Source organism: Nerophis lumbriciformis, linkage group LG08 (assembly GCF_033978685.3).
Source record: "Nerophis lumbriciformis linkage group LG08, RoL_Nlum_v2.1, whole genome shotgun sequence".
Classification (NCBI taxonomy): Eukaryota; Metazoa; Chordata; class Actinopteri; order Syngnathiformes; family Syngnathidae; genus Nerophis; species Nerophis lumbriciformis.
In genome coordinates, this window is record NC_084555.2 from 54,046,015 (window position 1) to 54,068,227 (window position 22,213).

The 22,213-nt window shown below is 34.3% G+C and overlaps 1 protein-coding gene across 3 annotated transcripts in view; it reads left to right on the forward strand.

The window, feature by feature from the left end:
• stard9 (StAR-related lipid transfer (START) domain containing 9) overlaps positions 1-22,213 on the forward strand; it is a 160,536-nt gene that overhangs the window by 66,195 nt on the left and 72,128 nt on the right. For all 3 annotated transcript variants that reach the window (XM_061969195.1, XM_061969197.1, XM_061969196.1), the window contains exons 5-7: positions 385-417; positions 500-561; positions 7,195-7,307. In XM_061969195.1, coding sequence (XP_061825179.1) covers positions 385-417; positions 500-561; positions 7,195-7,307 — 208 coding nt within the window. The remainder of the gene's footprint in view (positions 1-384; positions 418-499; positions 562-7,194; positions 7,308-22,213) is intronic.

Genomic DNA, 22,213 nt, shown 5'->3' on the forward strand with positions numbered 1-22,213 from the left:
TTCTACGCGGGCGGGTGGTTGCTTACAGTAGAAGAAGAAGCGCTTCCTGTTCTATGGGGGCGGGTGCTTACCTTGGCGGTTGCTTGCGTAGAAGAAGAAGCACTTCCTCTTCTACGGGGAAAAAAGATGGCGACTGTTTACCGTAGTTGCGAGACCGAAACTTTATGAAAATGAATCTTAATATTAATCCATATTTAAAGCGCACCGGGTTATAAGCCGCACTGTCAGCTTTTGAGTAAATTTGTGGTTTTTAGGTGCGGCTAATAGTGCGGAAAATACGGTAGTATTTTTGGAATGTGGCGCGGCCCATTGAAAAAATAGTAGAGGGCCAGACTTTGGACACCTGTGCTCTAACACAATGGTTATTGTTTTGTGTGACAACAGGACTCCACTGGTTTGACTCCTCGCATCTGTCAGGTACCAAAGTCACACACAAAAGTTTGAGCTTTTCTTTAGCAAAAGTTATTTGTGCTACATAGCATCTCTTCTGTCCTTAAAGGGCCTCTTCAGGTCTCAGGATCCACTTCCCGACGGGCAGAACTCGAGCAGAGTGGAGATCAGGTAATATCTCAAAGTGTTTTGCTTTCTTCTCCTTTTACTGCTGATGAAATCCAAACACCCGCACAGCTTCAGGCAATGAAATGCATATCATGAACGTGTTTTTCTAGTTCTGGCTGAAACCTTATCAGTCAACAAAAACTAAGCTTTTTAATTGTTTTTCACTGCGACAAAAGCAGGATTACCAAGTTTCTTCTCCGCACTCAATAAATCCTCGCTCTTCTTTTGTCTAATCATTATTGACTTTGACTGATGATACCATCATCACGATCGCTGAGATACAGCATGGAGGAAGAGGAGGAGCAAACACACTCTGCTTCTCTCTACTCCTTTTTAAACATCTTGACTTGTACAAACAAAAACATGATTTTTTTTCTTCACCTAACTTGTGAAGCATGACCAAGTGGTCTGGAAGCGTATCTAACACAAAACACACTTAAAGATTAAACATTAGATTTTTCTTTAAATATATATACATATTAGAGATGCGCGGTTTGCGGACACAACCGCGGAGTCCGCGGATTATCCGCGGGTCGGGCAGTTGAAATAAAAAAAAATTAGATTTTATCCGCGGGTCGGGTCGGGCGGTTGAAATAAAAAAAATTAGATTTTATCCGCGGGTCGGGTCGGGTGGTTGAAATAAAAAAAAATTAGATTTTATCCGCGGGTCGGGTCGGGTTGTTGAAATAAAAAAAAATTAGATTTTATCCGCGGGTCGGGTCGAGCGGTTGAAATAAAAAAAAATTAGATTTTATCCGCGGGTCGGGTCGAGCGGTTGAAATAAAAAAAAATTAGATTTTATCCGCGGGTCGGGTCGGGTTGTTGAAATAAAAAAAAAATTAGATTTTATCCGCGGGTCGGGTCGAGCGGTTGAAATAAAAAAAAATTAGATTTTATCCGCGGGTCGGGTCGGGCGGTTGAAATTTAAAAAAATTTGATTTTATCCGCGGGTCGGGTCGAGCGGTTGAAATAAAAAATAATTAGATTTTATCGTCGGGTCGGGCGGTTGAAATGAAAAAAAATTAGATTTCATCCGCGGGTCGGGTCGGGTGGTTGAAATTAAAAAAAATTAGATTTTATCCGCGGGTCGGGTCGGGTTGTTGAAATAAAAAAAATTAGATTTTATCCGCGAGTCGGGTCGAGCGGTTGAAATAAAAAAAAATTAGATTTTATCCGCGGGTCGGGTCGGGCGGTTGAAATTTAAAAAAATTAGATTTTATCCGCGGGTCGGGTTGAGCGGTTGAAATAAAAAATTATTAGATTTTATCCGCGGGTCGGGTCGAGCGGTTGAAATAAAAAAAAATTAGATTTTATCCGCGCGTCGGGTCGGGCGGTTGAAATAAAAAAAAATTAGATTTTATCCGCGGGTCGGGTCGGGTGGTTGAAATTAAAAAAAAATTAGATTTTATCCGCGGGTCGGGTCGGGCGGTTGAAATAAAAAAAAATTAGATTTTATCCGCGGGTCGGGTCGAGCGGTTGAAATAAAAAAAATTTAGATTTTATCCGCGGGTCGGGTCGGGTGGTTGAAATAAAAAAAAATTAGATTTTATCCGCGGGTCGGGTCGGGCGGTTGAAATAAAAAAAAATTAGATTTTATCCGCGGGTCGGGTCGAGCGGTTGAAATAAAAAAAATTAGATTTTATCCGCGGGTCGGGTGGTTGAAATAAACAAAAATTAGATTTTATCCACGGGTCGGGTCGAGCGGTTGAAATAAAAAATTTTTAGATTTTATCCGCGGGTCGGGTCGGGCGGTTGAAATAAAAAAAAATTTGATTTTATCCGCGGGTCGGGTCGGGCGGTTGAAATAAAAAAAAATTAGATTTTATCCGCGGGTCGGGTCGGGCGGTTGAAATAAAAAAAAATTAGATTTTATCCGCGGGTCGGGTCGGGCGGTTGAAATTTAAAAAAATTAGATTTTATCCGGGGGTCGGGTCGGGTGGTTGAAATTAAAAAAAATTAGATTTTATGGTCGGGTCGGGCGGTTGAAATAAAAAAAATTAGATTTTATCCGCGAATCGGGTCGGGCGGTTGAAATAAAAAAAAATTAGATTTTATACGCGGGTCGGGTCGGGTGGTTGAAATAAAAAAAAAATTAGATTTTATCCGCGGGTCGGGTTGGGCGGTTGAAATAATAAAAAAAATTGATTTTATCCGCGGGTCGGGTCGGGCGGTTGAAATAAAAAAAAATTAGATTTTATCCGCGAGTCGGGTCGAGCGGTTGAAATAAAAAAAAATTCGATTTTATCCGCGGGTCGGGTCGGGCGGTTGAAATAAAAAAAAATTAGATTTTATCCGCGGGTCGGGTCGAGCGGTTGAAATAAAAAAAATTAGATTTTATCCGCGGGTCGGGTGGTTGAAATAAACAAAAATTAGATTTTATCCACGGGTCGGGTCGAGCGGTTGAAATAAAAAATTTTTAGATTTTATCCGCGGGTCGGGTCGGGCGGTTGAAATAAAAAAAAATTTGATTTTATCCGCGGGTCGGGTCGGGCGGTTGAAATAAAAAAAAATTAGATTTTATCCGCGGGTCGGGTCGGGCGGTTGAAATAAAAAAAAATTAGATTTTATCCGCGGGTCGGGTCGGGCGGTTGAAATTTAAAAAAATTAGATTTTATCCGGGGGTCGGGTCGGGTGGTTGAAATTAAAAAAAATTAGATTTTATGGTCGGGTCAGGCGGTTGAAATAAAAAAAATTAGATTTTATCCGCGAATCGGGTCGGGCGGTTGAAATAAAAAAAAATTAGATTTTATACGCGGGTCGGGTCGGGTGGTTGAAATAAAAAAAAAATTAGATTTTATCCGCGGGTCGGGTCGGGCGGTTGAAATAAAAAAAAAATTTGATTTTATCCGCGGGTCGGGTCGGGCGGTTGAAATTAAAAAAAATTAGATTTTATCCGCGAGTCGGGTCGAGCGGTTGAAATAAAAAAAAATTCGATTTTATCCGCGGGTCGGGTCGAGCGGTTGAAATAAAAAAAAATTCGATTTTATCCGCGGGTCGGGTCGGGCAGTTGAAATAAAAAAAAATTAGATTTTATCCGCAGGTCGGGTCGGGTGGTTGAAATAAAAAAAAATTAGATTTTATCCACGGGTCGGGTCGGGCGGTTGAAATAAAAAAAAATTCGATTTTATCCGCGGGTCGGGTCGAGCGGTTGAAATAAAAAAAAATTCGATTTTATCCGCGGGTCGGGTCGGGCAGTTGAAATTTAAAAAAATTAGATTTTATCCGCAGGTCGGGTCGGGTGGTTGAAATTTAAAAAAATTAGATTTTATCCACGGGTCGGGTCAGGCGGTTGAAATAAAAAAAAATTAGATTTTATCCGCGGGTCGGGTCGGGCGGTTGAAATAAAAAAAAATTAGATTTTAAATAGATTCAGGCGGGTGGCAGTTAAACCAATTGGGAAATATATATACATAGTTAAATGTTGTTACCCACATACGAAAAACGAGCAGGCACCTGCAGCATATGCCACAACAGAAGAAGAAAAAAAAAAAGAGATGGACACTTTTACGGAGCGGAGAAGGGACGCCTCGCCGGGGTCCGGGACCGAGGCCCCTTCCCCCGAGAGGGCCCCACCGGGAGCCGTAGCTGAGGTGATCCGCGAGAAGAGCCCGACGCACGTCCAGGGTCACCACCGCGCCCACCGCACCGACACCCCGCCTCGTCCGCATTCGCCGCGGCCGGCGTCACGCGCAGCAGGTAAGCAGCTAACCTGCCCGCCACCCCCGTGGCCGGGGGCTCGTAACAGGGGTCACTCCGCGCGCTCCGCCCGCGCAGCTTACCTGCCCGCCACCCCCGTTGCCGGGGGGCGCGTAACAGGGGTCACTCCGCGCGCAGTGCGCTCACGAAAGGGGTGGGGCTCACCCTGGTGAGCCGAGTGGGCCACTTTTGGTAAGCAGAACTGGCGCTGCGGGATGAACCGAACGCCGGGTTAAGGCGCCCGATGCCGACGCTCATCAGACCCCAGAAAAGGTGTTGGTTGATATAGACAGCAGGACGGTGGCCACGGAAGTCGGAACCCGCTAAGGAGTGTGTAACAACCCACCTGCCGAATCAACTAGCCCTGAAAATGGATGGCGCTGGAGCGTCGGGCCCATACCCGGCCGTCGCCGGCAGCGAGAGCCGCGAGGGCTAGGCCGCGACGAGTAGGATGGTGCGCGCTGAAGCCTCGGGCGCGAGCCCGGGTGGAGCCGCCGCGGGTGCGAGGGACATCGCACCTCCACGCGCTTGGAGGTGCGCTCAGCGCGGCTCCCAGATGATTGCGCACTGGTGTGCGTCTGGGCCGTGACAGTGTGGCACGCATTGAATGTCTGTGCTGCATTGGATCAGTCTCCTTTCTTTAACAGGCAAAAGCTTTATAACCTCACTAATGCCTTGCATCGTCTATATTAGATATATAACAACGGGCGGGTGCGGGCGGGTGCGGTTTTGATTAAATGTTAGTTCGGGTGGATGCGGATGGTTGACGACTTTTGTGATGCGGTTGCGGATGAAATAATTGCCTATCCGCGCATCTCAATACATATATATTTAATGATAATTTTGATTCAGGAAAAAAATGTGTATTATTGTATACAGTATTAGGGGTGTAACGGTACGTGTATTTGTATTGAAACGTTTCGGTACGAGGGTTTCGGTTCAGTTCGGAGGTGTACCGAACGAGTTTCCACACGGACATATTAAGTAGCCGCCTCCGCTTCCTTCTGCCTTTGTTTCTAATTCGCTTTTAGTGTAACGTTAGCTCATTTTGCTGCGTGTGTGTGTGTGTGTGGTTGTGTGTGTGTTACGGACAGCAAAGCCCTGTCTCTGTTATTTCACTTGACCTTTTTCTGTGTTGATTGAGCTGTGTTGAAGCAGCAAAAAAGGACATTATGTTAAATGAAGAGTTTCTGTCTCTGATAGTTGATATAATAATGTAAGTGCATCATTAAGCCTACATGAACTCCATGGTGTTCATGGATGAATAGTCTCTCCTATTGCTATTGTACCATTTTTTTCAGTTATAGTTACATGAATCATTAGTAATGGAGCAGCCTAGTTTTGAATGGCAGGGTCCCTGCTATCACATGTTGATACAAATATAACATTTACATAATAAAAATCAACTACAGACTTCCCAAATGCTGTAATAAATGAAGCATGATGAGTTGACTTGAAACTGTTTAATGTTGCACTTTTTATATGTAGAAGAAAAGTTTTGTCATTTTATTTAATCTGAGGCAGTTTAATGTTGATTAACGTGGGCAGAATTATTATAGTGTTCCCGATGTTAAAAGGATAAAGCCATTGTTTACAAATTTGGTAAATAGATAACAAAAAATGTGTATTTTGTTGTTTTCTTACTGTACCGAAAATGAACCGAACCGTGACCTCTAAACCGAGGTACAGTATGTACCGAACTGAAATTTTTGTGTACCGTTACACCCCTAATATGCATATATATTTAATGATAATTTTGATTCAGGAAAAAAATATTTAATTATTGTGTATACAAACCCCAAAAGCAGTGAAGTTGTCACGTTGTGTAAATGGTAAATAAAAAGAGAATACAACTAATCCTTTTCAACTTATATTCAATTGAATAGACTGCAAAGACAAGATATTTAATGGAAAACTTGTTATTTTTTGCAAATATTAGCTCCTTTGGAAATTTGATGCCTGCAACATGTTTTAAAAAAGCTGGCACAAGTGGCAAAAAAGAGTGCGAAAGTTGAGGAATGCTCATCAAAGACTTATTTGGAACATCCCACAGGTGAACAGGCTAATTGGGAACAGGTGGGTGCCATGATTGGGTATAAACTGACTGACTTCTGTCAGTCTACCCCAGGGCAGCTGTGGCTATGAAAGTAGCTTACCACCACCAGGTGTGAATGAATGATGGGTTCCACATGTAAAGCGACTTTGGGTACTTAGAAAAGCGCTATATAAATCCCAGTTATTATTAAAAGCAGCTTCCATGAAATTCTCAGTCATTCACAAACAAGGACGGGGCGAGGGTCACCACTTTGTCAACAAATGCCTGAGCAAATTGTTTAAAGAACAACATTTCTCACGCAGCTATTGCAAGGAATTAAGGGATTTCACCATCTACGCTCCGTAATATCATCAAAAGGTTCAGAGAATCTGGAGAAATCACTGCACGGCTGTGACCTTCGATCCTTCAGGCGGTACTGCATCAAAAAGCAACATCGGTGTGTAAAGGATATCACCACATGGTCTCAGGAACACTTCAGAAAACCACTGTCAGTAACTACAGTTGGTCGCTACATCTGTAAGTGCAAGTTAAAACTCTACTATGCAAAGCCAAACCCATTTATCAACAACACCCAGAAACATTTCTCAGTTCAAACATTAAATATCTCGTCTTTGCAGTCTATTCAATTGAATATAAGTAGAAAAGGATTTGCAAATCATTTTTATTTACCATTTACACAACGTGACAACTTCACTGCTTTTGGGTTTTGTAAATAAATGCTCATAGCCAATAAATCAGTACGGTATATAACTTTATATTGCATTATGTCATCAAATTTAAAAGTAGCTTACATTTTAAATGGACGTTGTGCTTTTTTTTTTGAGTGAAATATCTGCGAAGGGAGAAGGTTAAATGACTTCCCTTTTGTTATCTCTCGTGTGCAGTTTTTTGGAGATCTACAATGAGCGAGTCCGAGACCTGCTCGGAGGTGGCGAGCAGAAGAAAAGAACCTCGCTGAGAGTCCGAGAACATCCCGATAAAGGACCCTACGTGCAAGGTGAGTCCGCCGTACACACGGGGGTCTCCAGAGTGCGGCCTTTGGGCATATTCTAAAAATACATTTCAAACAAAAACATAAAAAAGTAGAAGAAAAGAGCAAACAGGTTCAAGTTATATTGTTGACAAATAACACATTAAGTTCAAACTTAAGTTTTCCTTGACAAAAAGGGCATAAAACAAACTAAAAAACGTATAAAAAACCCAATAAAAACGTATAATCGACGGATAGATGTAAAGTCGATCTAGAGACTTCACTGTTAAAAGTAATTTTTTTTTAAAAACAATAAAAACGTATAATCGGCGGATAGATGTAAAGTCGATCTAGAGACTTCACTGTTAAAAGTAATTAAAAAAAACAAACAATAAAAACGTATAATCGGCGGATAGATGTAAAGTCGATCTAGAGACTTCACTGTTAAAAGTAATTTAAATGAAAACGTATAATCAGCGGATAGATGTAAAGTCTATCTAGAGACTTCACTGTTAAAAGTAATTAAAAAAACAAAACAATAAAAACGTATAATCGGCGGATAGATGTAAAGTCGATCTAGAGACTTCACTGTTAAAAGTAATTTTTTTTAAAAACCAATAAAAACGTATAATCGGCGGATAGATGTAAAGTCGATCTAGAGACTTCACTGTTAAAAGTAATTTTTTTTAAAAACCAATAAAAACGTATAATCGGCGGATAGATGTAAAGTCGATCTAGAGACTTCACTGTTAAAAGTAATTTTTAAAAAAAACAATAAAAACGTATAATCGGCGGATAGATGTAAAGTCGATCTAGAGACTTCACTGTTAAAAGTAATTAAAAAAAACAACCAATAAAAACGTATAATCGACGGATAGATGTAAAGTCGATCTAGAGACTTCACTGTTAAAAGTAATTTTTTTTTAAAAACAATAAAAACGTATAATCGGCGGATAGATGTAAAGTCGATCTAGAGACTTCACTGTTAAAAGTAATTAAAAAAAACAAACAATAAAAACGTATAATCGGCGGATAGATGTAAAGTCGATCTAGAGACTTCACTGTTAAAAGTAATTTAAATGAAAACGTATAATCAGCGGATAGATGTAAAGTCTATCTAGAGACTTCACTGTTAAAAGTAATTAAAAAAACAAAACAATAAAAACGTATAATCGGCGGATAGATGTAAAGTCGATCTAGAGACTTCACTGTTAAAAGTAATTTTTTTTAAAAACCAATAAAAACGTATAATCGGCGGATAGATGTAAAGTCGATCTAGAGACTTCACTGTTAAAAGTAATTTTTTTTAAAAACCAATAAAAACGTATAATCGGCGGATAGATGTAAAGTCGATCTAGAGACTTCACTGTTAAAAGTAATTTAAAAAAAAATTAAATAAAAACGTATAATCGGCGGATAGATGTAAAGTCGATCTAGAGACTTCACTGTTAAAAGTAATTTTAAAAAAACCCAATAAAAACGTATAATCGGCGGATAGATGTAAAGTCGATCTAGAGACTTCACTGTTAAAAGTAATTTAAAAAAAAACAAACAATAAAAACGTATAATCGGCGGATAGATGTAAAGTCGATCTAGAGACTTCACTGTTAAAAGTAATTAAAAAACAACAACAATAAAAACATATAATCGGCGGATAGATGTAAAGTCGATCTAGAGACTTCACTGTTAAAAGTAATTTAAAAAAAACCCCAATAAAAACGTATAATCGGCGGATAGATGTAAAGTCGATCTAGAGACTTCACTGTTAAAAGTAATTTAAAAAAAAAAACCAATAAAAACGTATAATCGGCGGATAGATGTAAAGTCGATCTAGAGACTTCACTGTTAAAAGTAATTAAAAAAAAAAAAACAATAAAAACGTATAATCGGCGGATAGATGTAAAGTCGATCTAGAGACTTCACTGTTAAAAGTAATTTAAAAAATAAAAAATAAAAACTTATAATCGGCGGATAGATGTAAAGTCGATCTAGAGACTTCACTGTTAAAAGTAGTTAAAAAAAAAACAATAAAAACGTATAATCGGCGGATAGATGTAAAGTCGATCTAGAGACTTCACTGTTAAAAGTAATTTAAAAAAAACCCAATAAAAACGTATAATCGGCGGATAGATGTAAAGTCGATCTAGAGACTTCACTGTTAAAAGTAATTAAAAAAAAAAAACCCAATAAAAACGTATAATCGGCGGATAGATGTAAAGTCGATCTAGAGACTTCACTGTTAAAAGTAATTTAAAAAAAAATAAAAAATAAAAACGTATAATCGGCGGATAGATGTAAAGTCGATCTAGAGACTTCACTGCTAAAAGTAATTTTAAAAAAACAACAATAAAAACGTATAATCGGCGGATAGATGTAAAGTCGATCTAGAGACTTCACTGTTAAAAGTAATTTTTTAAAAAACCCAATAAAAACGTATAATCGGCGGATAGATGTAAAGTCGATCTAGAGACTTCACTGTTAAAAGTAATTTTTTTTAAAAACAATAAAAACTTATAATCGGCGGATAGATGTAAAGTCGATCTAGAGACTTCACTGTTAAAAGTAATTAAAAAAAACAAACAATAAAAACGTATAATCGGCGGATAGATGTAAAGTCGATCTAGAGACTTCACTGTTAAAAGTAATTTAAAAAAAAACCAATAAAAACGTATAATCGGCGGATAGATGTAAAGTCGATCTAGAGACTTCACTGTTAAAAGTAATTTTTAAAAAAACCCAATAAAAACGTATAATCGGCGGATAGATGTAAAGTCAATCTAGAGACTTCACTGTTAAAAGTAATTTTTTTAAAAACCCAATAAAAACGTATAATCGGCGGATAGATGTAAAGTCGATCTAGAGACTTCACCGTTAAAAGTAATTTTAAAAAACCCCCAATAAAAACGTATAATCGGCGGATAGATGTAAAGTCGATCTAGAGACTTCACTGTTAAAAGTAGTTAAAAAAAAAACAATAAAAACGTATAATCGGCGGATAGATGTAAAGTCGATCTAGAGACTTCACTGTTAAAAGTAATTTTTAAAAAAACCAATAAAAACGTATAATCGGCGGATAGATGTAAAGTCGATCTAGAGACTTCACTGTTAAAAGTAATTAAAAAAAAAAAAAACAATAAAAACGTATAATCGGCGGATAGATGTAAAGTCGATCTAGAGACTTCACTGTTAAAAGTAATTAAAAAAAAAAAAACAATAAAAACGTATAATCGGCGGATAGATGTAAAGTCGATCTAGAGACTTCACTGCTAAAAGTAATTTAAAAAAAACAACAATAAAAACGTATAATCGGCGGATAGATGTAAAGTCGATCTAGAGACTTCACTGTTAAAAGTAATTATAAAAAAAAAACCAATAAAAACGTATAATCGGCGGATAGATGTAAAGTCGATCTAGAGACTTCACTGTTAAAAGTAATTATAAAAAAAAAAACAATAAAAACGTATAATCGGCGGATAGATGTAAAGTCGATCTAGAGACTTCACTGTTAAAAGTAATTTTTTAAAAAAACCAATAAAAACGTATAATCGGCGGATAGATGTAAAGTCGATCTAGAGACTTCACTGTTAAAAGTAATTGAAAAAAAAACCCCAATAAAAACGTATAATCGGCGGATAGATGTAAAGTCGATCTAGAGACTTCACTGTTAAAAGTAATTTTAAAAAAAACCCAATAAAAACGTATAATCGGCGGATAGATGTAAAGTCGATCTAGAGACTTCACTGTTAAAAGTAATTTTTAAATAAAAACGTATAATCGGCGGATAGATGTAAAGTCGATCTAGAGACTTCACTGTTAAAAGTAATTTTTTTTTAAAAACAATAAAAACGTATAATCGGCGGATAGATGTAAAGTCGATCTAGAGACTTCACTGTTAAAAGTAATTTTAAAAAAAACAATAAAAACGTATAATCGGCGGATAGATGTAAAGTCGATCTAGAGACTTCACTGTTAAAAGTAATTTTAAAAAAAAACAATAAAAACGTATAATCGGCGGATAGATGTAAAGTCGATCTAGAGACTTCACTGTTAAAAGTAATTAAAAAAAACAAACAATAAAAACGTATAATCGGCGGATAGATGTAAAGTCGATCTAGAGACTTCACTGTTAAAAGTAATTTAAAAAAAAACCCAATAAAAACGTATAATCGGCGGATAGATGTAAAGTCGATCTAGAGACTTCACTGTTAAAAGTAATTAAAAACAAACCAATAAAAACGTATAATCGGCGGATAGATGTAAAGTCGATCTAGAGACTTCACTGTTAAAAGTAATTTTAAAAAAAACCGATAAAAACGTATAATCGGCGGATAGATGTAAAGTCGATCTAGAGACTTCACTGTTAAAAGTAATTTTAAAAAAAACCGATAAAAACGTATAATCGGCGGATAGATGGAAAGTCGATCTAGAGACTTCACTGTTAAAAGTAATTTAAAAAAAACAAACAATAAAAACGTATAATCGGCGGATAGATGTAAAGTCGATCTAGAGACTTCATTCACTGTTAAAAGTAATTTCAAAAACAAACAATAAAAACGTATAATCGGCGGATAGATGTAAAGTCGATCTAGAGACTTCACTGTTAAAAGTAATTTTAAAAAAAAACCAATAAAAACGTATAATCGGCGGATAGATGTAAAGTCGATCTAGAGACTTCACTGTTAAAAGTAATTGAAAAAAAAACCCAATAAAAACGTATAATCGGCGGATAGATGTAAAGTCGATCTAGAGACTTCACTGTTAAAAGTCATTTAAAAAAAACCCAATAAAAACGTATAATCGGCGGATAGATGTAAAGTCGATCTAGAGACTTCACTGTTAAAAGTAATTTTAAAAAAAACCCAATAAAAACGTATAATCGGCGGATAGATGTAAAGTCGATCTAGAGACTTCACTGTTAAAAGTAATTTAAAAAAAAAACCAATAAAAACGTATAATCGGCGGATAGATGTAAAGTCGATCTAGAGACTTCACTGTTAAAAGTAATTTAAAAAAAAAACAATAAAAACGTATAATCGGCGGATAGATGTAAAGTCGATCTAGAGACTTCACTGTTAAAAGTAATTTAAAAAAAACAAACAATAAAAACGTATAATCGGCGGATAGATGTAAAGTCGATCTAGAGACTTCATTCACTGTTAAAAGTAATTTCAAAAACAAACAATAAAAACGTATAATCGGCGGATAGATGTAAAGTCGATCTAGAGACTTCACTGTTAAAAGTAATTTAAAAAAAAAACCAATAAAAACGTATAATCGGCGGATAGATGTAAAGTCGATCTAGAGACTTCACTGTTAAAAGTAATTTAAAAAAAACAAACAATAAAAACGTATAATCGGCGGATAGATGTAAAGTCGATCTAGAGACTTCATTCACTGTTAAAAGTAATTTCAAAAACAAACAATAAAAACGTATAATCGGCGAATAGATGTAAAGTCGATCTAGAGACTTCACTGTTAAAAGTAATTTAAAAAAAAACCCAATAAAAACGTATAATCGGCGGATAGATGTAAAGTCGATCTAGAGACTTCACTGTTAAAAGTAATTGAAAAAAAAAACCAATAAAAACGTATAATCGGCGGATAGATGTAAAGTCGATCTAGAGACTTCACTGTTAAAAGTCATTTTAAAAAAAACCAATAAAAACGTATAATCGGCGGATAGATGTAAAGTCGATCTAGAGACTTCACTGTTAAAAGTAATTTAAAAAAAACCCAATAAAAACGTATAATCGGCGGATAGATGTAAAGTCGATCTAGAGACTTCACTGTTAAAAGTCATTTTAAAAAAACCCAATAAAAACGTATAATCGGCGGATAGATGTAAAGTCGATCTAGAGACTTCACTGTTAAAAGTAATTTAAAAAAAACAAACAATAAAAACGTATAATCGGCGGATAGATGTAAAGTCGATCTAGAGACTTCATTCACTGTTAAAAGTAATTTCAAAAACAAACAATAAAAACGTATAATCGGCGAATAGATGTAAAGTCGATCTAGAGACTTCACTGTTAAAAGTAATTTAAAAAAAAACCCAATAAAAACGTATAATCGGCGGATAGATGTAAAGTCGATCTAGAGACTTCACTGTTAAAAGTAATTGAAAAAAAAAACCAATAAAAACGTATAATCGGCGGATAGATGTAAAGTCGATCTAGAGACTTCACTGTTAAAAGTCATTTTAAAAAAAACCAATAAAAACGTATAATCGGCGGATAGATGTAAAGTCGATCTAGAGACTTCACTGTTAAAAGTAATTTAAAAAAAACCCAATAAAAACGTATAATCGGCGGATAGATGTAAAGTCGATCTAGAGACTTCACTGTTAAAAGTCATTTTAAAAAAACCCAATAAAAACGTATAATCGGCGGATAGATGTAAAGTCGATCTAGAGACTTCACTGTTAAAAGTAATTTTTTTTAAAAAACAATAAAAACGTATAATCGGCGGATAGATGTAAAGTCGATCTAGAGACTTCACTGTTAAAAGTAATTTAAAAAAAAACCCAATAAAAACGTATAATCGGCGGATAGATGTAAAGTCGATCTAGAGACTTCACTGTTAAAAGTAATTTAAAAAAAAAACAATAAAAACGTATAATCGGCGGATAGATGTAAAGTCGATCTAGAGACTTCACTGTTAAAAGTAATTTAAAAAAAACAAACAATAAAAACGTATAATCGGCGGATAGATGTAAAGTCGATCTAGAGACTTCATTCACTGTTAAAAGTAATTTCAAAAACAAACAATAAAAACGTATAATCGGCGGATAGATGTAAAGTCGATCTAGAGACTTCACTGTTAAAAGTAATTTTAAAAAAAACAATAAAAACGTATAATCGGCGGATAGATGTAAAGTCGATCTAGAGACTTCACTGTTAAAAGTAATTAAAAACAAACCAATAAAAACGTATAATCGGCGGATAGATGTAAAGTCGATCTAGAGACTTCACTGTTAAAAGTCATTTTAAAAAAAACCAATAAAAACGTATAATCGGCGGATAGATGTAAAGTCGATCTAGAGACTTCACTGTTAAAAGTCATTTTAAAAAAACCCAATAAAAACGTATAATCGGCGGATAGATGTAAAGTCGATCTAGAGACTTCACTGTTAAAAGTAATTTTTTTTAAAAAACAATAAAAACGTATAATCGGCGGATAGATGTAAAGTCGATCTAGAGACTTCACTGTTAAAAGTAATTTAAAAAAAAACCCAATAAAAACGTATAATCGGCGGATAGATGTAAAGTCGATCTAGAGACTTCACTGTTAAAAGTAATTTTAAAAAAAAAACAATAAAAACGTATAATCGGCGGATAGATGTAAAGTCGATCTAGAGACTTCACTGTTAAAAGTAATTTAAAAAAAACAAACCAATAAAAACGTATAATCGGCGGATAGATGTAAAGTCGATCTAGAGACTTCATTCACTGTTAAAAGTAATTTCAAAAACAAACAATAAAAACGTATAATCGGCGGATAGATGTAAAGTCGATCTAGAGACTTCACTGTTAAAAGTAATTTAAAAAAAAACCCAATAAAAACGTATAATCGGCGGATAGATGTAAAGTCGATCTAGAGACTTCACTGTTAAAAGTAATTGAAAAAAAAAACCAATAAAAACGTATAATCGGCGGATAGATGTAAAGTCGATCTAGAGACTTCACTGTTAAAAGTCATTTTAAAAAAAACCAATAAAAACGTATAATCGGCGGATAGATGTAAAGTCGATCTAGAGACTTCACTGTTAAAAGTAATTTAAAAAAAACCCAATAAAAACGTATAATCGGCGGATAGATGTAAAGTCGATCTAGAGACTTCACTGTTAAAAGTAATTTAAAAAAAAAACAATAAAAACGTATAATCGGCGGATAGATGTAAAGTCGATCTAGAGACTTCACTGTTAAAAGTAATTTAAAAAAAACAAACAATAAAAACGTATAATCGGCGGATAGATGTAAAGTCGATCTAGAGACTTCATTCACTGTTAAAAGTAATTTCAAAAACAAACAATAAAAACGTATAATCGGCGGATAGATGTAAAGTCGATCTAGAGACTTCACTGTTAAAAGTAATTTAAAAAAAAACCCAATAAAAACGTATAATCGGCGGATAGATGTAAAGTCGATCTAGAGACTTCACTGTTAAAAGTAATTGAAAAAAAAACCCAATAAAAACGTATAATCGGCGGATAGATGTAAAGTCGATCTAGAGACTTCACTGTTAAAAGTCATTTTAAAAAAAACCAATAAAAACGTATAATCGGCGGATAGATGTAAAGTCGATCTAGAGACTTCACTGTTAAAAGTCATTTTAAAAAAAACCAATAAAAACGTATAATCGGCGGATAGATGTAAAGTCGATCTAGAGACTTCACTGTTAAAAGTAATTTTTTTTAAAAAACAATAAAAACGTATAATCGGCGGATAGATGTAAAGTCGATCTAGAGACTTCACTGTTAAAAGTAATTTAAAAAAAAAACCAATAAAAACGTATAATCGGCGGATAGATGTAAAGTCGATCTAGAGACTTCACTGTTAAAAGTAATTTAAAAAAAAAAACAATAAAAACGTATAATCGGCGGATAGATGTAAAGTCGATCTAGAGACTTCACTGTTAAAAGTAATTTAAAAAAAACAAACAATAAAAACGTATAATCGGCGGATAGATGTAAAGTCGATCTAGAGACTTCATTCACTGTTAAAAGTAATTTCAAAAACAAACAATAAAAACGTATAATCGGCGGATAGATGTAAAGTCGATCTAGAGACTTCACTGTTAAAAGTAATTTAAAAAAAAACCCAATAAAAACGTATAATCGGCGGATAGATGTAAAGTCGATCTAGAGACTTCACTGTTAAAAGTAATTGAAAAAAAAACCCAATAAAAACGTATAATCGGCGGATAGATGTAAAGTCGATCTAGAGACTTCACTGTTAAAAGTCATTTTAAAAAAAACCAATAAAAACGTATAATCGGCGGATAGATGTAAAGTCGATCTAGAGACTTCACTGTTAAAAGTAATTTAAAAAAAACCCAATAAAAACGTATAATCGGCGGATAGATGTAAAGTCGATCTAGAGACTTCACTGTTAAAAGTAATTTAAAAAAAAAACAATAAAAACGTATAATCGGCGGATAGATGTAAAGTCGATCTAGAGACTTCACTGTTAAAAGTAATTTAAAAAAAACAAACAATAAAAACGTATAATCGGCGGATAGATGTAAAGTCGATCTAGAGACTTCATTCACTGTTAAAAGTAATTTCAAAAACAAACAATAAAAACGTATAATCGGCGGATAGATGTAAAGTCGATCTAGAGACTTCACTGTTAAAAGTAATTTAAAAAAAAAACCAATAAAAACGTATAATCGGCGGATAGATGTAAAGTCGATCTAGAGACTTCACTGTTAAAAGTCATTTTAAAAAAACCCAATAAAAACGTATAATCGGCGGATAGATGTAAAGTCGATCTAGAGACTTCACTGTTAAAAGTAATTTAAAAAAAACCCAATAAAAACGTATAATCGGCGGATAGATGTAAAGTCGATCTAGAGACTTCACTGTTAAAAGTAATTTAAAAAAAAACCAATAAAAACGTATAATCGGCGGATAGATGTAAAGTCGATCTAGAGACTTCACTGTTAAAAGTAATTTTTTTTAAAAAACAATAAAAACGTATAATCGGCGGATAGATGTAAAGTCGATCTAGAGACTTCACTGTTAAAAGTAATTTTTAAAAAAAGGATGACTTATTTTTAAATTTTCAATTCAATTGTTTTATTAAATGTTGGATCCCCAAGAATTTTAGTGGGATTTTTTTTAAAGCTGTCATTGCTCCAAAAATTGACAGCAGAATTAAATGTAAAAAAAATATGACAATAGATCGCATTCATTTTTTTGTTCTTTTGTGGTCGCTATGCCCAAATATGGCTACAACTAAGATGGCGGACAGCTTAAAAAAAACTACAAAATTAAAACGGCGGCCGGATGGGACGCATACTTCCTGTTTCCGGTTTAGGCCACGCCTACTTCCTGGGCTCATAAAACAATCCCCCCCTGGTACCTCTTTTTAGAGGGTCAGTGGAAGCCACGCCCACTTCCGGCTGCGTTGACCCTGGATCTCAGGAAACAGAGTGGACCGACACCAGCAGATGACATGGCACCCCAAACCATCACCCAACCATGCAAATTTTGCATTTCCTTTGGAAATCGAGGTCCCAGAGTCTGGAGGAAGACAGGAGAGGCACAGGATCCACGTTGCCTGAAGTCTAGTGTAAAGTTTCCACCATCAGTGATGGTTTGGGGTGCCATGTCATCTGCTGGTGTCGGTCCACTCTGTTTCCTGAGATCCAGGGTCAACGCAGCCGTCTACCAGCAAGTTTTAGAGCACTTCATGCTTCCTGCTGCTGACCTGCTCTATGGAGATGGAGATTTCAAGTTCCAACAGGACTTGGCGCCTGCACACAGCGCAAAATCTACCCGTGCCTGGTTTACGGACCATGGTATTTCTGTTCTAAATTGGCCCGCCAACTCCCCTGACCTTAGCCCCATAGAAAATCTGTGGGGTATTGTGAAAAGGAAGATGCAGAATGCCAGACCCAAAAACGCAGAAGAGTTGAAGGCCACTATCAGAGCAACCTGGGCTCTCATAACACCTGAGCAGTGCCAGAAACTCATCGACTCCATGCCACGCCGCATTAACGCAGTAATTGAGGCAAAAGGAGCTCCAACCAAGTATTGAGTATTGTACATGCTCATATTTTTCATTTTCATACTTTTCAGTTGGCCAACTTTTCTAAAAATCCCTTTTTTGTATTAGCCTTAAGTAATATTCTAATTTTGTGACACACGGAATTTTGGATTTTCATTTGTTGCCACTTCAAATCATCAAAATTAAATGAAATAAACATTTGAATGCATCAGTCTGTGTGCAATGAATAAATATAATGTACAAGTTACACCTTTTGAATGCAATTACTGAAATAAATCAAGTTTTTCAAAATATTCTAATTTACTGGCTTTTACCTGTATATATGTTATTTTTACGCCACACCTAGTGTGTGTGTATGGAGCCCCGAAAGGGACATGAGGGGGAAAAAAAAGGTATAATTTTTATTTTATTTATTTTTTTATTTTAGACTTGTATCTCGAAACTTTTTATAAAGTTATAAAAAAAAAAATTATATAATTAAAAAAAAAATTTATATAATTTTTCTTATAAAAAGTTTCTCCTGCGCAAGAGAAACTTTCTATAAAAAAAAAAAAAATTCTTTAGACATGTATCTCGTGCGCACAATAAACTTTTTCTAAAAAAAAAATGTTTAATTAATTAATTTTAAATAATTTTTTTTTTAATAAAAAGTTTCTCCTGCGCACCAGAAACTTTTTATAAAAAAAAAACTATTATTTTTAATTAATAATTTTTATTAAAAAAATTATAAAATTTTTTTATAAAAAGTTTCTCCTGCGCAAGAGAAACTTTTTATAAAAAATAAATAAAAACATTTTTTAGACATGTATCTCGTGCGCACAAGAAACTTTTTCTAAAAAAAAAAAATTTTTATTAATTAATTTTAAATAAATACATTTTTTAAACTTTTTTTTTTTTTATTATTATAAAAAGTTTCTCCTGCGCACCAGAAACTTTTTATTAAAAAAAATATATATATTATTTTTAATTTGTTTTTTTCAATAAAAAGTTTCTCGTGCGCAGGAGAAACTTTTTATAAAAAAAAAAAATATTATTATTTTTCATTAATAATTTTTATTAAAAAAATTATAAATTTTTTTTATAAAAAGTTTCTCCTGCAAGAGAAACTTTTTATAAAAAAATAAATAAAAACATTTTTTAGACATGTATCTCGTGCGCACAAGAAACTTTTTCTAAAAAAAACAAATTTTTATTAATTAATTTTAAATAAATACATTTTTTAAACTTTTTTTTTTTTTTTTTTTATAAAAAGTTTCTCCTGCGCACCAGAAACTTTTTATAAAAAAAAAAAAAAAAATATTATTTTTAATTTGTTTTTTTCAATAAAAAGTTTCTCGTGCGCAGGAGATACATGTCTAAAAAATAAAAAAATAAAATTTACATTTAAAAAAAAATGTTTTTATAATTTAAAAAAAATAGTTTTTTTTATATTTTTTATATTAAATCTGCAGGGATTAAATAAAGAGTAGCCTAATGGGGCTTACACCATCGCCTGAAACCCAAAAGTACCAAAATGTGCCTCCAGGTCACATGATTGCAAGCCACCTATTGGTTTTAAAAATGGCAAATATAACAATGCATGTTCTGATTTTTCAGTGTGCAGCCTCTTAGTGGAAAAAGGTTTGGACACCTCTTATTTGGGTTAGAAATATTTTTTGCAAAGCAGTAATTATAGTCTGCAAATGATGTGTTGTTGTTGAGTGTCGGTGCTGTCTAGAGCTCGGCAGAGTAACCGTGTAATACTCTTCCATATCAGTAGGTGGCAGCAGGTAGCTAATTGCTTTGTAGATGTGGGAAACAGCGGGAGGCAGGGTGCAGGTAAAAAGGTGTCTAATGCTTAAACCAAAAATAAACAAAAGGTGAGTGCCCCTAAGAAAAGGCGTTGAAGCTTAGGGAAGGCTATGCAGAACGAAACTAAAACTGAACTGGCTGCATAGTAAACAAAAACAGAATGCTGGACGACAGCAAAGACTTACTGTGGAGCAAAGATGGCGTCCACAATGTACATTCGAACATGACAATCAACAATGGCCCCACAAAGAAGGATAAAAACAACTGAAATATTCTTGATTGCAAAAACAAAGTAGATACAGGAAATATCGCTCAAAGGAAGACATGAAACTGCTACAGGAAAATACCAAAAAAAGCCACCAAAATAGGAGCACAAGACAAGAAGTAAAACACTACACACAGGAAAACAGCAAAAAAGTCCAAATAAGTCAGGGTGTGATGTGACAGGTGGTGACAGTACACCTACTTTGAGACAAGAGCTATAGTGATGCATGCTTGGTTATGCTTTAAAGTCATATCCAACAACGACTTTTTACTGTCAACTGAGTTTAGTTTTTTTAATGATGTCTGCTGGTGGTGTGCCTCCGCATTTTTGCAATGGAAAAAAATGTGCCTTGGCTCAAAAAAGGTTGAAAAACCCTGCGATAGAGGAACGTAGTCTTGCCTCCTTTCTTTCCTATATCACCAAAAAATGATTCCTGGGCGCGGCCACTGCTGCTGCTCACTGCTCCCCTCACCTCCCAGGGGGTGATCAAAGGGTGATGGGTCAAATGCAGAGAATAATTATGCCACACCTAGTGTGTGTGTATAAAGCCCCTAAAGGGACATGAGGGGGGGGGGGGGAATTATTATTTTTTATTTTTTATTTTTTTTAAACTTTTTATAGTTATAAAAAAAAAAATTATGTAATTTAAAAAAAAAATGTTAATAAAAAGTTTCTCGTGCGCACGAGATGCATGTCTAAAAAAAAATTTGTATTGTTTTTTTTTTTTAATAAAAAGTTTCTCGTGTGCACGAGATAGTTTCTCGTGCGCACAAGATACATGTCTAAAAAATATATATATATATTATTTTTACGCCACACCTAGTGTGTGTGTACGGAGCCCCTAAAAGGACACGAGGAGGAAAAAAAATTATAATTTTTTTTTTTTTTTTTTTTTTTTTTTTTTTAAGACTTGTATCTCGAAACTTTTTATAAAGTTATAAAAAAAAATTATATAATTAAAAAAAAAAAAAATTATAAAACGTTTATTGTGCGCACGAGATACATGTCTCAAAATTTTTTTATTTTTTTTTATAAAAAATTTCTCCTGCGCACGAGAAACTTATATAAAAAAAAATAATAATTTTTTTTAAATTTGTTTTCTTTTTAATGAAAAGTTTCTCGTGCGCAAAGAAACTTTTTATAAAAAAAAAAAAAATTTATAATTTAAAAAAAAATGTTCTTGTATACATGTCTAAAAATTTTTTTTTTTTTTTTTATATAAAAAGTTTCTCTTGCGCAGAAAAAAGATAAATAATTTTTTTAACTTTTTATTAAAAAAAAATTAAAATTATTTTTTTATAAAAAGTTTCCTTTGTGCACGAGTTTCTCGTGCGCAGGAGAAACTTTTTATAAAAAAATATATATATTTTTTTTAAATTATTTTATTTTTTTTAAAGTTTCTCATGCGCACGAGAAACTTTTTATATAAAAAAAAATTATATAATTAAAAAAAAAAAATTATAAAAAGTTTCTCTTGCGCACGAGATACATGTCTAAAAAAATGTTTTATTATTATTATTATTTTTATAAAATGTTTCTCGTGCGCAGGAGATAAATGTCTAAAAAAAATTTGAATTTTTCTTTATAAAAAGTTTCGAGATACATGTCAAAAAAAAAATGTATAAGAAAAAAATCCCCCATGTCCCAGGGGGTGATCAAAGGGTGATGGGTCAAATGCAGAGAATAATTATGCCACACCTAGTGTGTGTGTGTACGGAGTCCCTAAAGGGACATGAGGGGGAAAAAAAAATTATAATTTTTTTTTTAAACATGTATTTCGAAACTTTTTATAAAGTTATAAAAAAATTAAAAAAATTCTATAGTTAAAAAAAATAAAAAAAATTTAATGAAGTTTCTCCTGCGCACGAGATACATGTCAAATTGTTTTTATAAAAAGTTTCCTTTGCGCACAAGTTTCTCGTGCGCAGGAGAAACTTTTTATAAAAAAATATATATATATTTTTTTAAAATATTTTTTTTTTTTATAAAAAGTTTCTCGTGCGCAGGAGAAACTTTTAATAAAAATTAAAAAAAAACATTTTATTTATTTATTTATTTTAATAAAAAGTTTCTCGTGCGCACGAGATACATGTCTAAAAAAATATATATATATATTATTTTTACGCCATACCTAGTGTGTGTGT